At 41.5% G+C, this 25,647-nt stretch overlaps 1 protein-coding gene across 6 annotated transcripts; it reads left to right on the top strand.

Annotated features, from left to right (window-relative positions):
• The first annotated feature begins 6,955 nt into the window (after nucleotides 1-6,955).
• ZBTB24 (zinc finger and BTB domain containing 24) lies at nucleotides 6,956-25,325 on the top strand. 6 transcript variants are annotated; one of them, XR_004422674.1, is made up of 7 exons: nucleotides 6,956-7,162; nucleotides 7,815-8,794; nucleotides 11,145-11,312; nucleotides 11,786-11,864; nucleotides 12,547-12,630; nucleotides 22,207-22,288; nucleotides 23,047-25,325. XR_004422674.1 is itself a non-coding variant. In XM_033102724.1 (7 exons), exons 2-7 carry the CDS (start codon nucleotides 7,840-7,842, stop codon nucleotides 23,762-23,764), a joined length of 2,091 nt encoding a protein of 696 aa, XP_032958615.1. In that variant the 5' UTR covers nucleotides 6,956-7,162; nucleotides 7,815-7,839; the 3' UTR covers nucleotides 23,765-25,323. The 6 variants fall into 6 exon arrangements, 2 of the variants coding, with proteins under 2 accessions (XP_032958615.1, XP_032958616.1); XR_004422672.1 differs by lacking the exon at nucleotides 23,047-25,325 and adding an exon at nucleotides 15,931-16,039 and having other exon boundaries at nucleotides 11,781-11,864; nucleotides 22,207-22,231; XR_004422673.1 differs by lacking the exons at nucleotides 22,207-22,288; nucleotides 23,047-25,325 and adding exons at nucleotides 15,931-16,039; nucleotides 16,337-21,109 and having other exon boundaries at nucleotides 11,781-11,864.
• The last annotated feature ends 322 nt before the right edge of the window (nucleotides 25,326-25,647 follow it).

Below are 25,647 nucleotides of genomic sequence, written 5' to 3'. Positions count from 1 at the left end.
TTTTCCCAACAAAATAAATGGATTTTGAGATAACAAAGTGGCTGCCTCTTTTCTTTTTCTTAAATATTCAAGAAAGTATGCTTTATACGTTATTTTATAATTAGAAATTATCTGGAGTTTTTAGAAGGATGAAATTTAGAGCCTTATATGACATTATCAGGAAGTATATGCTAGAAGAAAACTTACTAAATTTTAATGTGAATGAGATTTTAAAAATATGATTATCAACTTTTCAGCAGCAGCAGTATAAGGAATCTAGACTGTGAAGTAGCAATATTGACTCTTTAAAAAGTAAAAATTGTGGGGGTGGCCAGTTAGCTCAGTTGGTTAGAGCGCCGTGCTCTTAACAAGCAGGTTTGCCAGTTCGATTCTTACATGGGCCACTGTGAGCTGCACCCTCCACAACTAGATTGAAACAACTACTTGGCCTGGAGCTGATGGGTCCTGGAAAAACACACTTAAATAAATAAAAGTTAAAAAAAAAAAGGAAATGAAAGTTCTAAAACAAATTTTTTAAAAAAAGAATATCATTTAAAAATAAAAAATAAAAAAATAAAAATTGTAACCTGTGTAACCTTAGGTAAATCTCAATTTCCCTGAGCCTTTGCTTCTTAATCTCTAAAATGAGTGAGTTAGCTCTTTTTTCAGCTTTATTGAGGTATAATTGACAAATAAAACGATATATACTTACAACGTGAAGATTTTGATGTAGGTATACATTGTGAAATATTTACCACAATCAAGTTAATTAACTTGATGGATGTGTTAACATCCATCACCTTACATACTTAGTGTGTCTGTGTGTGTAGTTAATATGCTTAAGAACCACTCTGTTAGTAAATTTCGAGTTCATAGTTCTGTATTAACAATAGTCACCATGCTGTACATTAGATCTTCAGAATTTGTTCATCTTATAACTGAAAGTTTGTACCATTTGACCAATATCTCTCCATTTCTCCTGCCTCCAGCCCGTAGCATTCATCATTCTACTGTCTGCTTCTATGAATTTGACCTTTTTTCTTTTTTAGATTTCATGTAAACTTTCCCCTACCCTCAAGGTTCTTTTGGCTGGTCTAATAATTCAATCTACATGAGACAGATTTACAAGAGAAAATAACCAAATTTAATGACATATGTAGTATGAGAACCCCTCATATCTGAGAGAGTCAGAAACCCCACATACAAGAGAGGTTCAGGGACAGAAAATTAAAATGATGTATAGATGGCATTTTGAGCTAAGGTAAGGTACCTTGGGGCTTCAAGGGGGAAGCAAGTCATTCACAGGACAGTAAGGTAAACAGATGTGCAGTAAGTAGAAGTTTGCCTGCCCTATATATAGATCATAAAACGTTATTATGGTGATAACACTTACTATGGACGAGGCCCTTGATTTAAATTCTTCTAGGTAGCTGGGGTGGGTTGGTGGCAGAAGTTTCTCTCGAGCCTGCAGGCTCTTGGATGCCTTTAGCTCAATCCACATACCAGAGGCACATCTTGGGGTGACTCATTCTGAACCATTACAAAGTGAAAACAGACAGTATCTGTCTTTCTCTGGCTGGCTTACTTCACTTAGCATGATGTTCTTCAGGTTCATCCATATTGTCTTTGATCCTTGTCATTTCAACAATGTTAATTAAAAACTAGAAGCTTGTTTTACATATATTTTGTATGATGTATTTCATAATAAAATCAAGACATATGGGGCCTTGAAACTGGAGCATTACTGAATTTGTGCTATAAAATCCCTATAAAGATGCCCTATTTGTATTGAACATTGTCAATTACCCTCCTGTTCCCCTCAAATCCCTTTAAATCATAATGAGCCTTGGACTGTAGTTTCTTCCAGCTACAGTTATCAGTCAACCATCACAGCTTGCAGGGATGTTTTTAATGACAAAGGACTTCTACCAACTTCTAATTGCCAACTGATCATGACCCTCTCCTTCCTTCAAACTCCTGCCAGATCCTCCATTGACCCAACCCACCCAGAAGCCAGGTAGGTATTGGGCTCTGTTGAAGAAGTCCTTACAGCCCCTCAGGGCCATAGATGGGGAGAAGGGTGGAGATTGGATTTGGAGGGAAAAGAGAAAAGTCTAGATAGCTCTCTTATCTATCAATAGTCACTCTGTAAGTGATCTTATTTATAATAATTTATAATCTGTACTCTGCTAAATCTAATATCAATATCTCAAATTCTATTTTCACTTCTGAACTCCAGACCCTTCCCTATAACTGCCTACTGTGTATATTTACTTGTTTATCTAGCTGACATCTCAAATTTAGTATGTCCACCCCACACTTGTTATCCACCCAATTTCTCTTCTTCCAGTTTTCCCCCAGATCAGTTAATAGTAATATCATACACTCAGTTGATTTGGCTCCAAATCTAGAGATCATTCTTTCCCTCACTCCCCACATCTACTCTCTCCACGAGTCCTGTCAAAGAGAGTTACTTCCAAAATAAACCATAAGTCTGGGCTCTTCTCATGTTTTGCACTGCTCTCACCTAATCTTTATGCCTCTATTCATGTCCCTCTAAGATCTAGTTTTCATTTAGCACCTGGAGTAGTCTTTAAATACATGAATTAGATTTCATCAGTCCCTTTTAAGATCTTCCAATGGCTTTCAATTTCAGTTAAAATAAAATCCAAACTCCTTACTCTTGGCATGTATATAATTAATTTTACATGTCAACTTGGAGGGTATTTTGGATGAGATTAAAATGTAAATTGGTGAACTTTGAATAAGCAGATTGTCCTCCATGTGGGTGGGCCTTATATAATCAGTTGAAGACCTGAATAGAACAAAAGACTGACCTCCACGAGCAAGAGGGAATTCTCCAGCAGCATGCCCTCAGACTTCATCTGTACCATCAGCTCTTCTGGGTCTTAAGCCTATTGGCCGACGCCTGCAGATTTTAGACTTCCCAGCGTCCATAATCGTGTAAGCCAATTTCTATAATAAATCTAAATCTCTTTATATCTCCTATTGGTTCTGTTTCTCTAAAGAACTCTAACACAGTATAAGAGACCTTAAATGATACAGCCCTGCCTAACTTTTCAACATCTCCAATTCTTTTTTATTCCTGCTTTTGGATTGACTAAGGATTTTTTAATTCCATTTTCTCTTTTAAAGTTTTTGAAGTTATGCATTCTATTTATATCCATTGAGTGACTATCTCTACTCTTAACATGCACACTTAGTCTAAAGGTAATCAATATCTCTGTCCTTAAAACACTTAATACCAATCACCAGCTTCCCATCTTAAATGTTATTTTTATTCAATATTTTTTATCTGGTCTACTTGTTTACTATCCAAATTAGACACTTTCTTTTCATAATCAGTGTTGGCTTAGGTTTTCTTCATGTTTATATTTTTGTTTGTTTGTTTGTTTTGTTTTCTCACTGTTCCTTACATCTCAGACTTTCCTTCTGGGGTTATTTTCCTTTCTATAATAGAGGTTTGTTGGTGTTAATGCTTTGAGTATTTGCCCAAAATTCTGTTGATTTTCCCCTTGTTCCTTATCATAATTTTATTTAAAAAAAATAGAAATAGACAGTCTAAATAGGCCTATATCTATAAAGAAATTGAATCAATAAATAATAATTTCACAAAATAGAAAGCACTGGGCCCAGATGGGCTCATCAATGAAATTTACCAAACATTTAAGGAAGAAATTATACCAGTTCTCTATAATCTCTTTCAGAAGATAGATACAGAGGGACTACTTCTTCATTCTATGAGGCCAGCATTATCCTATATCAAAGCCAGACAAAGACATTACAAAAAAACTACAGACCAATATTTCTCATGAACACAGATGCAAAAGTCCTCAACAAAAAAATTAACAAGTTGAATCCAACAAGAATAAAAAGAATTATACATCACAACCAAGAGAGACTTATTCCAGGTATGCCAGTCTACTTCAACATTCAAAAATCAATTAATGTAATCCATCACATTAACAAGAAAAATCACATGGTCATATTAATAGATGCAGAAAAAGCATTTGACAAACTCCAACACTCATTTTTGACAAAAACTCTCAGTGAACTAGGAGTAGAAGAGAACTTCTTCAACTTGATAAAGAACATTTATAGGAACTTACAGCTTACATCATACCTAATGGTGAGAAATAAGAGGATATTCCACTAAGATCAGATAATAAGGCAAGGATGACCCCTCTCACTACTCTCACTACTCTTTTCAACATCATACTGGAAGTCCTAGCTAATGCAATAAGGCAAGAAAAGGAAATAAAAGATATACTGATTGGGAAGGAAGAATAAGACTCTTTGTCTGCAGATAGCATGATTGTCTCTGTAGAAAATCCACCATAATCAACAAAAACCCACCTGGAATTAATAAGTGATTATAGCACAGTTGCAGGATACAAGGTTAATATACAAAAGTCAACTGCTTTCATATATGCCAGCAATGAACACGTGGAATTTGAAATTAAAAACACAATACCAGTTACATTAGCATCCAAATAAAATAAATACTTAGGTATAAAGCTAACAAAATATGTACAATATCTATGTGAGGAAAAGTACACAAAACTCTGATGAATGAAATTAAAGAACTAATAAATTCTACGTTCATGGATAGGAAGACTCAATATTGTCAAGATGTCAGTTCTTCCCAACTTCATCTACATATTCAATGGAATCCTAATCTTAATCCCAGTAAGCTATTTTGCAGATATCAATAAACTGATTCTAAAGTTTATGTAAAGAGGCAAAAGACGCGAAATAGCCAGCACAATATTGAAGGAGAACAAAGTCAGAAAACTGATGCTACCTGACTTCAAGACCTACTATAAAGCTACTGTAATTGAATTGGTGAAAGAATAGACAAATAGGTCAATGGGACAGAAAAGAGACCCCCAAAATAGACCTACATAAATATAGTCAATTGATCTTTAACAAAGGAGCAAATGCAATACAATGGAGTAAAGATAGACTTTTCTACAAATGGTACAGGAACAACTAGACATCCACATGTTAAACAATGAATCTAGACACAGGCCTTGCACCCTTCACAATAATTAACTCAAAGTAGATCACAGATCAAAATGTAAAATGCAAAACTATAAAACTCCTGGAAGATAACATGGAGAAAACCTAGATTACTTTGAATATGGCAATGACTTTTTAGATACTACACCAAAGGCATGATTCATGAAAGAAACGATTGATAAGCTGGACTTCATTAAAATGAAAAACTGCCCTGCAAAAGACACTGTCAAGATAAGAAGACAATCACAGACTGGAAGAAAATACTTGCAAAAGACATATCTGATAAAGTATTGTTATTCAAAATATACAAAGAATTCTTAAAACTCAGTGTAATAACCCAGTCAAAAATGGTCAAAAGACATGGACACTTCACTAAAGAAGATATGTAGATGTATAATAAGCATATGAAAAGATGCTCCACATAATATACCATTAGGGAAATGCAAATTAAAACAACAATGAGATACTACTACGTATCTATCAGAATGGTGAAAATCAAAACCACCAACAACACTAAATGCTGGTAAGGATGAGGAACAGGAACTTTGATTCATTGCTGGTGGAAATACAAAAATGGTACAGTCACTTTGGAAGACACCATGACGGTTTCTTACTAGACTAAACACACTCTTACCATATGATCCATCAGTAATACTCATTGGTATCTACCCAAATGAGTTGAAAATTTATGTCCACACAAAAACCTGCACAAAGATACTTATAGCAGCTCTATTCATAATCGCCACAACTTGAAAGCAACTAAGATGTCTTTCATTAGGTGAATGGATAAACTGTGGTACATTCAGGCAATGGAATATTACTCAACACTACAAAGAAATAAACTATTAAGCCATGAAAAGACATGGAAGAACCTTAAATGCATATTACTAAGTAAAAGAAGCCAACTGAAAAGGCTACATGCTGTATGATTCCAACTATATGACATTCTAGGAAAGACAAAATTATGGAGACAGAAAGATCAATGGTTTCCAAGGGTTAGCAGGAACAGAGGGATAAATAGGTAGAGCGCAGAGGATTTTTAGGACAGTGAAACTATTCTATATGATACTATAATGGGGGATACATGTCATTATACATTTGTCCAAACCATAAAATGTGTGACACCAAGAGTGAACCCTACTGTACACTGTAGACTTTGAGGGGTAATGCTGGGTCAATGTATTCATCAGTTGTATAACAAATGTACCTCTCTGATGCTAAAGGTTGATAGCAGGGGAAGCTGTGCATATGTGGTGCAGAAGGTATATGGGAACTCTGTAGTTCTGCTCAGTTTTGCTGTGAACATAATATTTAAAAGGGAAAAATTGGTGAATTTTGAAAATACCATTTACTGTTGCTGTTTAGAGGTTATCTATAAGTGTAACTGGGTTTCCTTTAGAGGTAATTAGTATTTTCTTTCCACATTCTTTTAAGATCTCTTTATCTTTGATGTTTTGCAGTTTGACTACCATATATCTAGCTGTGGATTTTTTGTTTAGTCGTCTTGGAATTTGTTATGCTTCCCAAATCTGTAGATTTGTGTTTTGTACCAATGCTGGAAAATTCTCATCATTATCTTTAAATATTGTTTCATTCTCACTAGTCTTTGCACATAGAATTACAATAGGTTATATTAGCATTAGGTGATGATGATGATGATGATGGAGCAGGAGGAGGAAGAAGAGGGGGAGGAAAAAGAGAAAAACGTAAAGGCTATTTCATTCAGTCACACATTCGAGACCTCAATGTGAGCTTCGGCTTCCAAGGTGATATAAAACTTACACTATTGCAGAGTGACAACGCCATTCCTGCCCATCTCCCCCAATTCCCTGCAAACACTAGACCTGTCTGGGCTCCCCTGGCGGCTCCGCCGGGGACTTTAGGCCCCGCCCCGCCCCGCCGGGGGTTGCTCCGTGGGCCACGTGGTCCGGCGTCTTCGCGCAAGCGGCTTCCAATGCCGCTGTTTCCGGGTTGGCAGCAGCTGTGGCGGCGGCGGCCGAAGAGGTGAAGTCAGGGCGGCGCAGGAACCGCAGCCTCAGGCCCCACGGAGCTGAAGACCTGGGCGGGCCCGGCGCGGGTGCGCCCGCCAGGCTGTTGGGTGGGCCGGCCGCGATCCAGGCCTCGCCGGGCCTGCAGAGAGGTAGGTCCGCCGGAACCCACTTTCCGTGGGTGCGGGACCTGCGGCCGCGTCGACCCCTCCCCAGCGGTCCGCTTCCGGGTCCGGCCCGGGACGTGAGGGCCACCCCCGCTCCCAGCTCAGAGGGCCCCCAGCTCCGGGAGTCGTCAGCTCGCCGCTCCGCGCCGCGCGCCCGCCTTGGACGATCCACGCCGCCCTTCCAAAGCGAGGCTCCGTGCGCCCCACGTTATTATTTAATTGCGGCTACCCCAAAATTCACTTCACACGTGTACATTTTCTTCGCCCTTTTCATATTTGTTTTCGCAGAACAAAATGGCTAATAATATGGGAAATGGAGATGTTAGTTCTCATTCTGATATTTGTACAACTATGGAAAGTTAGTGCTGGGAAGGACTTGAAGGATGGTTGGTCCCAATACCTTCATTTTGCAGAGGAGAAAATAGACCGTGAGAGGTAACAGTGGATGTTGGAAATTCACGCAGCTAGGTAATGGGTCAACAGGGGTGAGAACCTAAAGCTAAGTTTTAAATGTACTTTTTAAAGTGGTAAGTGGTACATTGCAGTGAATAGTGTGGAGTGAATAGTAGGTTCTTTGGGGCTGGGATTAACTTTGTTAGTCAATGCTTCCTCTTTTTCAGTCATTTTCTTATTTCAGGCTTAATCCTTGGCTTCTAAAGAAAATGGCAGAAACATCATCAGAGCCTCCTGGGCAGCTTGTTGTACACTCAGACACTCACAGTGACACTGTCCTGGCCAGTTTTGAGGATCAGAGGAAGAAAGGTTTTCTCTGTGACATTACTTTAATCGTGGAGAATGTGCATTTCCGGGCCCACAAAGCCTTACTGGCTGCCAGTAGCGAATACTTCTCCATGATGTTTGCTGAAGAGGGGGAGATTGGCCAGTCCATTTATATGCTGGAAGGCATGGTAGCCGACACATTTGGTATCCTGCTGGAATTCATTTACACAGGTTGTCTGCAGGCCAGTGAGAAAAGTACAGAACAAATTCTGGCTACTGCTCAGTTCCTAAAAGTCAATGACCTGGTAAAGGCTTACACAGACTTTCAAAATAACCATAGCTCCCCAAAGCCAACAACTTTGAACACGGCTGGTGTTCCAGTGGTTGTTATTTCTAATAAGAAAAATGATCCTCCAAAGCGGAAACGGGGAAGACCAAGAAAAGTCAACAATTTGCAGGAGGGGAAATCAGAACTGGCTGCAGAGGAAGAAGTACAGCTGAGAGTGAACAATTCAGTTCAGAACAGACAAAACTTTGTGGTTAAAGAGGGAGAAAATGGGGTACCACATGAACAGATTCCAGCAAAAGAAATGGAAGAGTCTGAGCCTGCTTGTGACCCAGGGAGAGGGGAAGGAATGCCCGCTGAAAAAGATGAGAACTGTGATCCTAAGACCCAGGATGGGCAGGACCACCAGACTCGGTTCAGCAAGCGGAGGATTCAGAGATCCATCAAACTTAAAGATTACAAACTTGTTGGGGATGAAGATGACCAGAGTTCCACCAAGCGGGTCTGTGGAAGGAGAAAGCGCCCCGTCGGCCATGAGGCCCGTTGTAAAGACTGTGGCAAAGTCTTCAAGTATAATCACTTTTTAGCAATCCACCAGAGGAGCCACACAGGTAATTATGCTTTCACAGCTTATTGGAATGTGTTTTGGAACAGTAATGATAATAGCTTTCATTTATTGTGCAATTTCTAGGTATTGGCATTGTAATAAAGCTTTTTTTTCATGTGAGATAGGTAATATTATCCCCATTGCACAAACAAAAAGACCAAGTCCTGGAAACCCTAAGTAACTTGCCCAGGTCATCCATTTATTGACAGAGCTGTAGCCAAGTAGCTGGATTCCAGAACCCCTCTTCTTATTTGGAGGTGTTGGTTCAAGGCTGTAATGTCCAGGTATCAAGCTCTAGCCAAATTCTGCTTTCTGACTCTTGAACATTCCTCATCTTGACCGTAGCTATACTTTTGCCCAGGTCTGTCTGGACAGCTTTCTCACTCAACTGTCCAGCTGTAAATGTCTTCTTTTTGGTCCCTCTAGCCTAACACTGGCCAAGAGACCCTTCTGTGATGATGGAAATGTCATCATCAGGTATAGTGCTGTCCAGTATGGTAGCCATTAGCCACATGTGGATTTTGAGCTTGACATGTGGTGAGTGTGAAATTTTTATTTTAAGTAATTTAAATGGCTACCGTATTGGATAGTGCAGCCCTTACCAGAAATCCCTTCCTCGTTTGAATCCTCTCTTACACACTTAACTCACTCTGCTTTGTGATCGATTGTACTTAACCACTTAAATACTCGACAACTTAATTGTAAGCTTACGAACAGGGACTGGTGCTTAAGCCTGCTGTCATCCAATAGCTTGCTGTCATCTGACCCAATAGTGGCACTGTGGTTCTGAACCTGGCTGCACCTTAGAATCACCTAGGGAACTTTTAAAACCTACCAGTACCTGAGCCCCAACCCCAGAGCTTCTGATTTATTTGTCTGGAGCCTTTGCGCTTTTTAAAAAATAGGTGAAAGCCCTGAATTCTGGTTCTTTGAACAAAGTAGACACTTGAGAAATATTTGTTGAACTGTAATAGAGCATAGTTTAAAGAGTTAACTAGTTCTACAATATTTGTCAAGGAAAACAGCATGTAGGATCTTCCTTTTTGACGCCAGTATTCTGAAATTTTGCAGTGAATCACTTTAGTGGGTCTGTTTTCTTCCATTAGGTGGATACCAGTAGATCCATACAGTCTAGAAACTCACATCTTTCAGTTCCAGAAAGTGTTCTTGAATTATTTCATAGATGATTTCTCCCCTCCATTTTCTCTGCTCCCTCTTTCTGGAACTCCTGCTATTTGGTTGTTGAACCTCCTGGACCCATCCTCTAACTTCCTTATCTTTTCTCCTGTTTCCCATCACTTTTTGCTGTACTTTCTGTGAGATTTACATTTATTCTTTCAGCCCTTACAGTTTTTCTATTTCTTATATTTTTTTACTTGTAGATACTCTTTTTTTCCCTCTATGTTCCTTTTTTTATTAGAGTCCTTTTTTTTGTTTCACAATGTAATATCTTACCTCTGTGAGCACATTAATAACATTTATTATTTATTAGGTTTAACACTTTCTTCACCTTGGGCAGTCTCTGTTTTCTGCAAGTTGCCTTTTCTCTTCTTGCTTATTTGAGCATCTGTTTCAACTATTAGAGACCTTCCTTGAATGTGACTTTAAAAAAAGAATCATAATCATGTAAAAATGGAAACTGTGGGTGTGGCGGGGGCCTGTAAACACTGGCCTTGCTGCAGGTGGCGTGGCTGGCCCCCACTTCCTTGCTAATGTTCTCTTACCTTGAGCTCTTCACATTCCAGGCGAAGACTCTCCACTCTCCCACCTGAAGGCTATAGGCCTGGTTGCCAGTGTCTAGAGCGGGAAAGGGAAAAAGGCTGGAAGGAGTATCCAACATAAACTGACCTGCTCTCCGGGTGGTCATCCCACTCCACTATGCTAGGAGACCTCTAATCCCGGGACTCCCAGTCCAGAGACCTTTTGTGTTTTTTTTTTACCCTCTACAGAGAACAGTCTCCATCTTCTGTTGGGGACGGGGCCAGTCTCCTGGCTCTGGAACAGGAAACTGGATCTAAGGCATCTAACTACCTTTGAAATAGACTGTCATTTACCCTCCTTACCCCCATTTTCAGAAATAACAGCTGTCATTAATTCCTAAGCCTTATGGAAGCTCTGTCTTATTCCTAAGCTCTGTCTTAAAAATTACGTTATATCTTAACACTCCTCGCTTCTGGCCTCAGATTTATCGATTCCAGCTTGCAAAATTTTATTGCTGATGCTGTGTCTCCTGTTCATTGGCCTTTTCGATATGTGTCTGTTAAGAGTCATCCCTTTATTGTCTTTAATTTGGGAAGAAACAGAAAGATGTGCAGATTCTTGTTTACTCCAATTTTCTGGGGCTCTTATTCCAGGGGAGCGACCTTTCAAGTGTAATGAGTGTGGGAAAGGCTTTACCCAGAAGCACTCCCTGCAGGTCCACACCCGGATACACACAGGCGAGCGGCCGTACACCTGCACCATGTGTAGCAAAGCGCTCACCACCAAGCACTCGCTGCTGGAGCACATGAGCCTGCACTCAGGTAGCCGGGCTTGCACCGGAGGGTCCACCGCCACCAGATTCCCATTTCCGGGGTGGGCATTGTCATGATCTAGATGGTCTCAGTCTGGTGTCATTTCCCATATAGTGTCATTGAAAGGCAGAATTACGCGTCTGTCAGAATGTAGTTTATTCGAGTTCTGCACAGCATTGAGCCTTACGGAAGGGCTTATAAACAGGCTGCTGGGAGGTCACTGTGCAAATGTGTTTTGTTTAACCACCAGAGTTTAGAATTATTTTACTTTGGATACTTTTGGGGGAACCCTAAATTCTCCAATTCTAACCCAGTCCCCACCCCTCTCTATTGCCTTACATACCTTTGTAGTTATGTTACTGTGGTAGACTGAAGGCATTGGGTTTATAGACAAGTCACTTGTATGATTCGTAGAAAAAGGCCTTCTAGGTCTTTATACTTTTTGCACGTTTTAGTGTTTTGTTTTTTTATTGGCAGGACAGAAGTCTTTTACCTGTGATCAGTGTGGAAAATATTTCAGTCAGAAAAGACAACTAAAGAGCCATTACCGAGTTCATACAGGTACAATAAAGTGAGAGAAAACTTGGATTGGTCGGGGAGAAATGGCAAATACAATTTATTTCTGAAACATTAGGTTTATATTGTGGAAGATAAATGAGTATTTAGGGAAAAGTCTTAAAAAGCAATGTAAATGAGATGTTCTTGTGTTATTCTCACTTTCATGTGATTTGTATTTAATTTTATGCTACAGTTTGATGCCACACACAGAAACCGTACAGAATTGGTATCTTTCAAAAGTGCCACTTGACCAAGAGGGCGCCAGTGGATTGGTTGTTAGTTTTACCTGGACAGAGATGTCACCACCCCGTAGCTGTCTGTCCAGGCTGTCTGCAACCTGGTTGCAGCCATTGGCCATTTTTCTTTCCTGCTAACTGATAAGATAACTGTTAAGAAATGAATGGGGGGTTGGGAGCATCACTTGAGATTAACTGGCCACCGTCATACCAGTGCTTCAAGGGAAAAAGCAGATTATATTTGGGGAACTCTTTTATAGCTGTCTTTGGGAAGCAGTAAGTTGCATAGAAAAATATTTTTACCAAATTATTAAAATAATATACTGTTGTTTTTATTAAAGTACCATATTTAAAGTGATTATTTTTCAGGGAAGTGCTTTAACACAAATCACTGAAGAAATGCAGGGAGAGCATATATGCACTGACACTTTTTTTATTGTTGCGACAAGGCCACTCATTACCGGAATGCAACCACTGCCATCGCAAATTCATGGACGTGTCTCAGCTAAAGAAACATCTACGAACACACACAGGTAAAACTCTACCTCATCTTTCTTTTCTAGTGTACTTCATGTTTTCAGGAGACTGAGGAATGAAGTACTCGGAGTCCCCTCCTGACTGTGTTTATTGTAAATTGCGTGGGAATTTTATAAGTAGATCATGTAAAAGTCTGAGGCAGAATGTTGTCAGCATCTGTGGGGAAATCACATCTCTGTAGATTAGCAAAACGGAGATTACTTAGCACTACTCATACAGGGGAATTTATCTAATACACAAAATAGTACACGTCTGTGTCTAGTTCTGTGTTTTAATTTACTTCAGCACTGAAGATTATCAAGAAATTTTTTTAGAAAAGGAAGCAAAATGAAACACCATGGTAACATAGGCACTGAGGACTTTCCACTTTCTCTCCTGGAACCAGTACTTATAATGTAAACATTGCCACCTCCAGAAAAACGAGCTTCAGGGTTAAAGAGGAAGCAGGATTGATTCAGGCAAGTCACATTCTGTGTTTGAGATCAGAAAAGTAAAAATGGAGACCTTTTAGACCTTGGAGTAAGGAGCACTTCAAAATAAACCTGGAGGCCGGCCCAGTGGCTCAGGTGGTTGGAGCACTGTGCTCCTTACGCCAAAGTCCCTGGTTCGATTCCCACATTGGCCAGTGAGCTCGCCCTCTACAGCTAAGATTGTGAACAACGGCTCTCCCTGGAGCTGGGCTGCCATGAGCTACTGCAGGCTGCTGTGAGCTGCTGCCGCCATGAGCGGCCAGTGGCCAGTATGAGTGGCCGGCAGCCATCACGAGCTGCCATGGGCTTCTGTGTGCTGCCGTGGGCTACCGTGTGCTGCCATGAGCGGCCGGTGGCCTGTGTGAGTGGCTGACAGCCGGCGAGAGCTACCGTGAGCGGCCGACCTACGACTGGCACCCGACTGCCTGAGCCAGGGTGAGGGGGAGCGCAAGGCTCATAATACCAGCATGGGCCAGGGAGCTGTGTCCTACACAACTAGACAACGGCCTAAACCAGAGTGGAAGAGAGAGGCGGGGGGTGGGGAGGATAAATAAACCTGTTAGGTTTTCTAAGAAAAATACTCTAATATAGGTTAATTATGTAATGATTTTGTTAAATTAGCTACTAAAATTATATATCAGATTGGTTCATGTTGCTCTGAACATTTTTTTCAAAAATGCAAATTTTTTTCCTTAAAGTATCTTGCTTTTTTAAAGTAAATGTCTGATAGGGTATGAGTTTAATGAAGATGAATCTCTGTATACAATCTTTCTACAGACATTATCATAAATAACTTGTGTGAAATTTAATTCATCCACTGAACACATATTTACTGGGTACCAGGCACTGTTCTAGGACCTGAGGAAACAGCAGTGAATGAGGTGCACAGAGCCCCTGCTCTTAAGGGGCTGACATTGGAATAGGGCAAAGGACAACTATGTAACGTGTTAGGTGAGGGTAAGTGCAAAGAAGAACTAACTGTAGAGGAAGGGGACTGGGAGCAGGAAGGAGAGCTGTCCTTTTATGTGGGGACTTGTCTGGGAAGGCCTCGCTGACGAATGCCATGGGGAGTGAGCGAGCCACTGTCCAGGAGAAGAGCTTCCCAGGCAGGGGAGCAGTAGGCACAAAACCTTAAGACGGGAGAGTTTCTGACGTGCTGGAGAAATGCCAGGAGGCAGAAGCGGCAGAGGCAGAGCCAGGGAGTGGGCGTAGGAAGGAACGGGGTAGGCGGATGTCAGAGACCCTCGGTGTCTGTGTACGGCCGGGGTTCTCCGCCTCGCTGTGTGCTGCAGTCACCTGAGAAGCTTTAAAAAAGAAAAGGCCTGGTCCTAACCCCAGAGATCCTGATTGAATTGACCTGAGGTAGGGCCTTGGAACTGGTATTTTAAAAAGTTTCCTAGGCAATTCTAATCAACACTCAGGCTTAAGAACCTTCGAGGCCACAGTAAAGACTTTGGGTTTGATTCTGAGAGGTGACTAACAAGAGGACTGACATGATATGACTTAGCATTTTAATAGGATCGCTCCAGCCACCATGTGGGGTGGGGTGAGGCAGGGGTGCAGGCGCCCAGGAGAAGGGTGGAAGGGTCCACAGGAAGCTATTGTGACAGTCAAGGGCTTGGCACAGTGTGGCAGCAGTGGAAGTGGTAATGAATGTCCAACTCTGGATATATTCGGAAGGAACTGTCCATGTGATTTGCTCATGATTGGATGTGAGGGTTAGAGAAAGGGGAGGCAGAGGAAATGGGAAGGATGAAAAACGGGGAGACTGCAGGAGGAATAAATCAAGAGTTTTATTTTGGACATGTGGGGTCTGAGATACCTATTTGACATCAAGTGCAGATGTGGAGGCGGCCATTGAATATTTGAGTCTGGATTTCATGGGAGATTTGCGAGCACAGAGACAATTTACATGCTTCCACATCTACCTGTAAGTAGCATGTGAAGCTGTGAAGAGAATGCCTAGTGAGGGGTGGTAGTGGAGGAGAGCCGAGGCACCTTGGACTGGAAGGTATTGGTGAGGCTTCTGGTCTTCATGAGATGTAGGCCTTGAAATGGGGTAAAAAGGAACAGAAGTTCTTTCTCCATAATCCCAGCAAACTCTTCTCCACTCTCTACTTTGAGGAGAAGCAGAAGAGGGAAGTGGAACGTATTTGATGGGTAAAAAAACAAGCAAAAGGGACTCTGTGAAGTGGTTCACTTGACTTAGAAATAAGAAATCAAACCCATCAAAAATTGGGCTCTGAGGGTAGGGATTATGGCCCACTTGTCTCTAGCACAGAAAATGTGCAGTGCTGTTGCAAGGAGTTGACATGCCACTTCCCTGGGCCCCGGGCGGAGTGGAAGGGGGAGAGGAGGGCTGCCCGGCAGAGTTGGCACTCACCTCTGCAGGTAGTGGTGTGAACAGCCCTTAAATGGCAGGTCAGGCTGAGCGGGCCAGGTCAGGAAGCACTAGTTGCAACAGTGGAGCCACACGCAGTAGGAAAATCCAAGACTGTTATCTCTTAGCTCTTGAAGGACAAGACTGTCACTGGGTTGAATGCCCTGTGCCAAACCCAAGAAGTCAGAGATAAGTAAGAAATGCTGTTTTCCCTAAGAGGGCATTTTCAGTGAGGGAGATGGATGTGTTTTAAAATTGAGGCAGGAAAAATAAAATAAAATTGAGGCAGAGCATCAGACAGATGGGCAGTGCTGGTGAGGTCGCCGCAGCTTACCTGGAGCCAGTCAGGTTTACAGGAACCGAGCCAGGCCCAGCCAATCACATGAGCGATAAGCCAGCAAATGTATTAACTTAACAAAGGGACTACGCCTTTCTATTGCCCACAGTACTGCCTTCCTGACATCAGTGTACCTGAAAACCAAGTTAGTGATCAGAAGATTGCTTGGTGACCTGGGGGCAAGTTCAGGGAATTGGCCCAGGCCATGGAGAAGCCTGGTGAGTGACCTCTGACCCCACAGTATAGTCCCAGCCCTCCAGTGTCCCTGTCCCTTGCATGGTGTTACATAAACACTAATTCTGCCCACTGGGCTCCCACTTACATGTAGATGCCCTGCCTGGTAACGCATAATCTCATTAATTAAGTCACAGCTTTCATTCACAGCCTCATTTTGTTGGTTTGGATTTGAAGCTTCCTAAATCTCCTCAGCCTTGTGTTTCCGAACCACCCATTAATGTTGCTTGTCCCCATCTTGGTGAGATCTGGGAGGCCCTCACTGTAACATACCCTTACAGAGTCCCCGTGTGACCTAGTAAGCATCTCCGTACGATCCACAGTAGAGGTGTGAACATGGTAACAGAAATGATCCACTTTCCCTGGAAGATCTGGGAAAGCATCCCAGAAGAAAGACCTGGATCTTGAAGCCAGAGGAAGTGCTGGATGGACAAAAGAAGTGGGAAGAGGCGTTCCCAGGCAGGAACAGGGTGTGCAGAGAGATATTGAGGTGAGAGGCTGGCAACCGAGGGCCACAGTGAGGAAATGCCACCCTGAACAGCAAAAGTGAGATTGCCAGCAAAGGTGAAGGCAGGTGTGGGGGGACCTTTGGCAGAAAGGAGGGGTTTTGATTTGTGTATTGGAAAAAACTCAGGCAGCCCCAGGAGGGTGGACAGAGTGGAATGAGCCAGGTAGCAGGCTTCTGGGGGAAGAAAGATGAAGGCCTTTGGGTCCGGAGAGTGGAAGTAAGAGATCTATTTCAGAGATCTGTAGTGACTGCAAACATGACAAACTGTTCATATCCAAAATACTGAGTACCCCAGTAGAAAACTGAGCCGGAGACATAAAAGGCACTTCATGGAAGACATAGGAATGGCCAGTAGACATATAAAATAATGTTAACTGCACTAATCATCAAAGAAAAAGAAATGTCCACTTATTTTTACCCATTACATTGGCACATATGTGAGGAAATGGGCAACTTTATGTTCTGTTGGTGGGAATATAACTTGGGAGCTTTCTGGAAAGAACTTTGGCAATGTGTATCAAAATGTAAACTGCCCAATTGTGAAAAGATGTTTGCATAAGGATATTCATAAATAGGATTGTTTATAAGGTCACAAGCTTAAAAACTACCACAATACCTCAGTGTCCATCAGTAAGAGATTAGTTAGGTAAATTTTGGACAGGATACATAGTGAAACACAGCACATACAATAGTGGTGTGGCTTTATTTGACATTACAGACCAGCATGCACTGGACAATCTGTGGGGAAGGAAGAAACTTTCCTCTATGCTCCTAGGTTCTTTCAGCTGGTCTAATTATAGACATAAAACAGGTTAACAAGAGAAAATAATCCAATTACATACATACATACAAGGACCCCACATACGTGAGAGGCTGAGTGACATAAAGGGAAGATGATGTATGTATGACATTCTGAGCCAAAGAATGAGGTAAGTTGCCTTGGGGTTTCAGAAGGGAGGAAGCTATGATAATAGGATAATAATCATAGCTGTTCAGTCATTAAAAGTTTGCCCTGCCCTGTAGATAGGTCCTAAAGAGTTATTTCCGGTGATAACTCCTATTATGGGCAAGGCCCCTAATTTAAATTCTTTAAGGGAGAGGTGAAAGTTTCTCCTTAGTCCACAGGGTCTCAGTTGCCTTCAGCTCAAAATAATTCACATACCAAGTGGCACATCCTGTGGTGTCCTGTCTGAACCCCTTAAGTCTCACCTTTGAAATTTCCTGAGAAGTTTCACCTTCCAGAAGTTGGGTTGATAGATTGTTCCTTATCTCATTAAACCAGCCTTGTCTTAAAAATAGGTCAGTTCAGTCTAACATTTGTATCCCACTTCAGGAGACAGTAATGCAGGTGGGCTCCCAAAGTTAGGCCTGTGGTTCGGGCAGTCAGGTATTTACTAAGAGGCATCTGTGAGGAAAAGGAAAATCAGTGGTTAATAACTGGAACAGATTAGTCCTAGTTCCTTAGTTCTGAAGGAACCACATTGAGAAGATTTCTAGATGTCGGGTTTGAAGCATCTTCAGATGGAGTGGACGCAGGCAAGTGACAATCTGATAGATTTTCCTGGTCTGTATTTTGAATGACTCGGTGATCTTTCTATAACAGGCACGAAGGTTCTCCATGTATGAGCTTGTTGTGGTCATTTCTCTGACGTTTATGTCAAGTTGTCCCACTTTAGCTTGCCTGGGTTTGGGAAAAAGGCACTTTTGAGTTCTCAATTATTCCAAGTCAGGAGGGTGGGAGAAAAAATTGGAAGCATTAGTTTGGAGAGTCATAGTCAGATATAGGGAGGAGTTAGAAGAATTCAGGATCCAGTCCAATTTGCGAATAGGAACAAAACTTCAAAAGACAATGAACAACACTAGAATTTAATATCCACAAAGGTATATTACTGAAACATAATCTTTTCCCTAAAATCACCCCCATTTTTACCAAACATAGCTAAATTAAGACTAATTCGTTTGTGAGGTAAGTCTAGTTTCAACAAACTCAGCCTGTTATTTAAATAGGAGCAGCAAGAACGATAATTAACCTATAGGCTCTTTTAAGTCTATTTGTAATTTTGTCAATTTTTATATTTCTATATTATTTCACCAGTGGGTTTTGGTATCATAGTTCACGGATTTCCCATATCAGGGAGTCCTGGAAATTTCTCTTTTCTGTTCCCTGACTGTATTGCCTACTTTGTGTAAAAGGACTTTGGGTCCCTCACAAGGGGTCAAGCCAAGGGACCCTGGTCCTTCTGTCAATCTTTAACTTACTTAGTTGGCCTAACTGCTGCCCCAAGGATTGCTGGTCAGGTTTTTCATTATAATTTCTGCCTTGCAGCTATTTTAGTTTCTCAAAGGTAAACAGGATTTGTTTGGGGCCCTTTGATGTTGGCAGGCCAACAGGCGGAGCTTTGGTCCATCCAGCCATTGGCGGTGCTTATTACTGGTAAATCCTTCGTTTTAACTCTGTCGACATCCATTTTATTTATCTCAGTTTTTTTTTAATAACCATCTAAAGACTTCCACCCTGCTGGGACTAGTCCTGTGACTTTCCTTTCTGTTTTCTTTTTGTTTCACCCCTATCAATGTTTGCTTTATTCACCTATTTCTTAAAAATTTCTACCTTGTTGAGAAGAATCCCTGGACTCTCCTCTTGGCCTCTCCCATTCTCTTGTTAATTAACCTAATGTTTTTATTTGCATGTGTGAGACCTATGAGGGAAAACAGAGACTGTAAAATCGATGTTTTTCCCTTTTTATTATTAAGGGAATTCTTAAGACTAGGTGCTATATTTCTTTGAATCCACTTTTAAAATTTGGTCTTTCCATGGTACCAATAAAACAGCTGTTACGATGAGAGCTCTAAAAATTTTCGAATTTAGATGTATTTCCAATTGAAAGGATCCACCCTCTCTCTGGCCTTGACAAGTAGTATCTTAACAGTGACTCAAACCAATAAACCTTTTTGTAGCTTAATAAAGGGCCACATAAGTGTGTGAAGAGTGCAGCCCTCACAGGATCCAGAAAGTTCACTCCCAGAGTACTCTTAAGACATTAAAAAGGCAGGCAATCAAGCAATGAAGAGGAAGATGACAAAGTCCCCTCATGGAATTTCCCTGAGAGCTGGCACGGAGGAACAAAAAGACAAAGAGAGCTGCCCGGAATGGAATCCCCAGTCTATTTGGCTGCCAAATGTGCTCTGATAAGTACACCTTCTGGATGGCAGAGACCAAAGAGGCAAAACCAAGTTCTCAAAACATAGAATAAAACAAATGACATAACACACAAAACAGTGACCGTCTCTGGAAGGAAAGGATCAATAAAGATCCAGAGTACTCCCACCACATAATCAAAAATTGCTAAACCCAAGGAACTAGTTCCAAAAATATTTTTTCCTCCTAAATTTAGAAAAGGGGGAAAAAAGGCTCTCACCACTGAACGCTGCAGGTAGACATCTGGGAGTCTGACTTGACAAAATTCTTACCTTTGCCGGTTTGTGCATGAGGCCCCAGGATCCTTCTGCAGCAGCTTCCTGGTGAGCAGCGCCTGGCCAGTGAAGTATCCTGCTCACAGTGCCAACTGCCAGGGAGGAAGAAACTTGCCTCTCCCCTCCTAGGTCTTTTTGTCTGGCCTGACAATCAAATAGACATGAGACAGATTTATAAGCGAGAATGACCAAATGTAATTACATAGGTACATATGGGAACACCACATACGCGAGAGAGGCAGAGACAGAAAGGGAAAATGGGGTAATAATGACATTCAGGTAAGGATGAGGTAAGGCGCCGTGGGGCTTCACAGGGGAGGGAGGTCATGCACAGGATGGTAAGTGCAGATATCCGGTAACTAGAAGTTTGCCCTGCCTTACAGATAGGTCATAAAGTTATTTCTCGTGATTACTCTCATTATGGGCAAGGCCCCCAATTTAAATTCTTTAAGGGGGAGGTAAAAGAGTCTCGTGAACCCACAGGCTCTCGATTGCCTTCAGTTCAAAGCAGTCCTCATGCCATGGGGAGGCCTGTTCTGAACCCCTTCAGATCTCACAGCATAGAATTGCGTACTCGAGTGTACATTCACAAAGAGATGTCTGGAAAGATGTACATCGCAGTGTTACGTAGCTCTCTCACGTGAGGGGAATTTGGAGTGGTTTTTACAAAAATACGTTGTGCTTTTTGCTATTATTCGAGTCTTTTTTGTATTGGGAGCACGGGTGATTTTTAAAGAAAAACAAACCTATTTCATTCAGAGTTAAAATGTATAGAACTGAATTGCCATTGAGCATGAACACAGAGTGAACTAGAGGTGTCACGTGACTGTGGGGCCTGGCCGGGGCCGGGGTTGGATGGTGCTGCTATTACCCAAAAAAGTTACTCCAGGTTTGAACCGATGGTGATGGGAAATCAGCTGTGATACCCAACGAGCCCCAAGTAGTCGGTACTGTCAGGCTCTGAGGTGCGAATTTACAAGTCGTCAGAGTCGGGGTGGGGTTGGTGGCATGTACTGCTGAGAAGAGGGTCTAGAAGGGAAACCCTTGAGTTACGTAAGTATTTCTGTGCGCCTCCCCCTGGGTGGAACCGTGAGAGTCGTATCGTATCTCGGCCCCATCCTTTAATCGCTGTTGTCTAATCCTCCTATAACCAACTTCCTTCTGGCCCCACTGCCACCCAAGCCCTGTCCCTTCACCTTTCTTTCCTTCCTCTCCATCTGCCTCCTGCACTTCATGGTCCAGACCTCAGCATTTCATGTCTAGACTATTAGGAGTTCCTGCCAAGTGCTACTGCCTCCAGCCCACCCTTCCCATCATTTCCGTGTCTGTTTTCTCAGTGCTTTTGTCATGTTCTGCTAAAAATGTCCAGAAGTTCCACAGGTCCTCTGCCAGGAATTGATGGCTCTTTGTGGCCTGGCTTGACCTTTTAGCTCCATCTCGGAGTAAATGCTCACTTTACACCTTAGAGTAAATCCTCACTTTGTCCACATTATGTGGTCATTTCCAACACCCAATTTCTGGTCATACTGTTTATCCTAGTGGGGGTGGGCGGACAGATCTGTGACTCCTTGTAGGCCCACGGCTTTGGCTTTCATGTCTGGTTGGGGACTATTAGGGTTTGCACAGGAGTATGAAATGATCTGACTGCATAAAGACAGGGAAGCAGGCGCAGAAGTGGGGAGACCCACTAGGAGGCTGCTGCAGAGAGAGGCCTTTGCCCTGGACCAGAGGTGGCAGCGGAGATGGCAGGAAGTGGTCTGATTCTGGATACATTTGGAATGTAGATACCAGTGTAAATAATACGTAAGTCACCCTGGTGCACAGAGGTCCTTAGAAGGTCAGGCGCTGCCTAACCGAGGGGGAAGGTAGGAGAGTGGATGTTACGGGAGTAAAGGTGGTGTGTTCCTTTGTTCCCTGCGTATACTCGCTTACCTCCCTGCTTCCATTTTTAAATTGAAAGGAAACAACCACACTTTACACTTTCTCTGCATCTTCTTGGCACTTAGCACACAGTACTTAGGAACGTAGTAGGTGCTTTGTAAGTGCTTAATGCGTTCATGCTTATTAAGGATTCAAGTGGTATTTCCTTTTTTATATTGTGAAACTCGGGTGATTTTGGCTTTTTGTTTTATGTTGAATGTATATGTCTAAATATTTTCCTTTTTTTAGGTGAGAAGCCATTTACTTGTGAAATCTGTGGCAAATCTTTCACAGCAAAGAGTTCTCTTCAGACCCACATCAGAATCCATCGGTAAAGATACGTCTCTCACATGGAGTTCTCATTCAGCTTTGGTGTTCAGTAGGGCGACATGTGTTACCTATATAATCCTTTTTCCAAAATTATTACTGGTAGAATTTAATGTGTACTTTATTATTTTTCAAAATCTTTGCAGTAAAGAAATTCCTCACTTAGGTAGTATCAAGAAAACTGATTCTAGCCAGTAAAAGTTTGTATCCTTGATTTTATTTCTTGAATTTTGTTTTGGATTAGGGGCCTAAATCGTTAGCCAAAAATAAATATGTAATGTTTTTTGAATAAATATTTTTGTTCACACAGCTTACTTCATATTGCATGTAGTAGATCTTCTGGCAGCATCACAAATAATTAGGGGCTACTCAAATTTTAATGTTGAAATTAGTCATCTGTACTCATTTGGCCATTAGAGTCAAAAAATTGGCTGTGAGAACTAAAACGAAACAAAAAAGAACTGTGTGTGTACTATGTAAATATTTACTTTCTTATCTGGAATAAGTACTAGGGAGCCATAAAATTTTATCACACCTAGTCCAACCCCATCCACCACCCTTAGATACACCCCCCTCTTTTTTTTCTTTTTTTTTTTTTTTTAAGAATAGAAATTTACTGAGTTAGTAGGAGAACCAACCCATGACTCAGGACTCCCAGTCTAGTTAGTTTGCCTCTATTCTTGACTGCTTCTCCCTCAATAACCAGGAGGTAATAAATAGATCTTTCTGTCTTTAATGTGGAACACGTATGTTTTCTTGTAGAGGAGAAAAGCCATACTCTTGCGGCATATGTGGCAAATCTTTCTCTGACTCCAGTGCCAAGAGGAGACACTGCATTCTGCACACGGGCAAGAAGCCCTTCTCCTGCCCAGAGTGCAGTCTGCAGTTCGCTCGCTTAGACAACCTGAAGGCTCACCTGAAAACCCACAGCAAAGAAAAACACGTGTCGGATGCCAGCAGCGTTTCCAGCCATAATAGTGGGGAGGAGGTCAGGAATATCCTTCAGCTGCAGCCCTATCAGCTCTCTGCCTCTGGAGAGCCGGAAATTCAGCTTCTTGTCACCGATTCTGTACATAACATCAATTTCATGCCTGGTCCTAGCCAAGGCATCAGCATCGTCGCCACAGAGAGTTCCCAGAACATGACCGCAGACCAGGCCGCTAACCTCACCCTGCTCACGCAGCAGCCGGAGCAACTACAGAATTTAATTCTTTCAGCCCAGCAGGAGCAAACAGAACACATTCAGAGCCTCAATATGATTGAAAGCCAGATGGAGCCCTCGCAGACTGAGCCAGTGCACGTAATCACACTCTCCAAGGAAACCTTGGAGCATCTTCACGCCCATCAGGAGCAAACAGGGGCGCTCCACTTAGCAAGTGCTTCCGATCCCGCTCAGCACCTGCAGCTGCCGCCGGAGCCTGCACCACCACCCAGCCACCAGGTACCCCAGCCCACACCGCTGAGCCAGGAGCAGAGCTGACCTGGGAACCAGTCTGACTGCTCTGCTGGCCTCCTCTCCGTGAGCCAGCTATCACTGATTGTGCGCTGGAAGTCAGGCATCCTGAAACAGGCACTCACAGATGCTTACACAAACAGCTACCTGAGAGTTGTAATCCTTTCCATCCAGGCAGCAAGATGTTTGTGTCATGTCCCGAATGTCGTACAGATCGGGATTTAGCATTTCAATATCGATGAATGGTTTTTGCTTCATCTACTACATCTCGTAAAGACTTGGATGATTGTTCTTTGCGAGTATTGATTTAGACTTTTGTGTAAATACTGAATGTTCACAGCCATAGATTATGGAGTTGCTGACCTTGCCAGTTATATTTTTTTTATTTTTCAGAGCAAAGGAAGTCATACGAATGTGTTGAATTGGGTAGAATGGTGGGTTCCACTTCCTAATTTCTCACAGGCAACACGATTGCCTCAACAAGACAAGTCAGACTTCTAGATCTCTACCTGCAGTGATATTTGATCTTCATGAAGAAGTTAGAGCTTTCTTAATTATCCTGGAATAAAAAATTTGTTCAGTGTAATTTGTGTTAAATATACTCTACTGAATTCTAATCGACTTCTGAAAATGTTGATCTGTATATTATGTCTGATAAATTTCTGGAGACGAGAACTTATTATAATCTATTTTTATTGCAAATACATTAAATCCCAAAAAATGGACACATTATTTTTAAAAGTAAATATATTTTCATAATTAATCTTAAAAGTAATTTTGAGCCTCAGAGACTTACTAGCCAGCGTGTCTATAATCGTATTATTTTACACAGTTGTCAAAAGATTAAATTATGTTTGGGTTAGGTTTTCCAGCCCACCATATTTTATTGAATACTGCTTTCTCTCAAGTAAACTAGTGGAGGATTTTTGAGAAAAGAAGGTGGGCACTAGAATACGAGTATGTAAATTAACAGTGCTGGTGGAGAGTAGGGGTAATCTGCCCTAAAGTTACTAGGGTATTTGTTTTCTTATTTTAGACATCTTTGATTTCCACCTGAATCAAATTAAATTTGGATGTTAAAGTAATAGAGAATTGTTCAGGTTTGAGAGAAGATGAAAGCATTTTTTTAGATATTTGCCAAAATATATCTTATTATATATCATTCACAAAATTTCTAAAATGATTTATATTTATCAACCAAAGTAATATTAAATCAGACCTGACTAGAGCAAAGGTATAATTTTTGCAAATACCTTAAATATTATTTCAGGTTCTTGACTTAGTCATTTAAACTATGTACTTTATTCTTAAAATGCAAAGTTTTTACCGGTTTTTCAAAGCTTACTGGCCCACATTTTCTCCAGGAGATAAATAGTATTCAAGTAAATAAATATTTAAGTACTCACTGTGGATAGCTGGATCATTATTCAGGTGATACAGTCACATGACTGCAAGTCAAGTTTAGCTTTATGACAGTCTACCTCTGCACTGTCTAAGAGAAATTTAATGTGAACCACATATGTAATTTTAAATTTCTAGGAGCCATAATCAAAACAAGAGGTGAAATTAATTTTAATAAAATAGTTTATTTAATCCATTATTTGCCACATAGTATCATTTCAACATGTCATCAATATAAACATGTATTAAGATATTTTACATCCTTTTTGCATACTAAGTCTTCAAAGTCTGTGTGTCGTTGACACTTACTGCACACTTGTTTTGGGTGTTAATGTGCACTGGACACACTTCATCTGTATTTAGAATTCATGCAGTTTTACAGGTGAAACTGCATATTCAGGTAGTTGCAAACATACTTTTTCAAATAATTAAAATGAGCATCAGTTTTTAAAATGTATTAAAATGAAAACCCAGTTCCTGGGTCACACTAGCCATGTTGCGAGTGCTCA

The sequence above is a fragment of the Rhinolophus ferrumequinum genome, chromosome 3 (genome assembly GCF_004115265.2).
Source record: "Rhinolophus ferrumequinum isolate MPI-CBG mRhiFer1 chromosome 3, mRhiFer1_v1.p, whole genome shotgun sequence".
Lineage (NCBI taxonomy): Eukaryota > Metazoa > Chordata > Mammalia > Chiroptera > Rhinolophidae > Rhinolophus > Rhinolophus ferrumequinum.
The sequence above is the reverse complement of the archived record's forward strand: the minus strand, read 5'-3'. Positions and strand labels throughout refer to the sequence as shown.

Excerpts from the sequence above, each read along its gene's own strand:
- ZBTB24 (XM_033102724.1), top strand. The coding sequence starts at position 7,840 with ATGGCAGAAACATCATCAGAGCCTCCTGGGCAGCTTGTTGTACACTCA. Across the intron at positions 8,795-11,144 it reads CCACCAGAGGAGCCACACAG|GGGAGCGACCTTTCAAGTGT; the intron begins GTAATTATGCTT and ends CTCTTATTCCAG. Across the intron at positions 12,631-22,206 it reads ACATCTACGAACACACACAG|GTGAGAAGCCATTTACTTGT; the intron begins GTAAAACTCTAC and ends TCCTTTTTTTAG.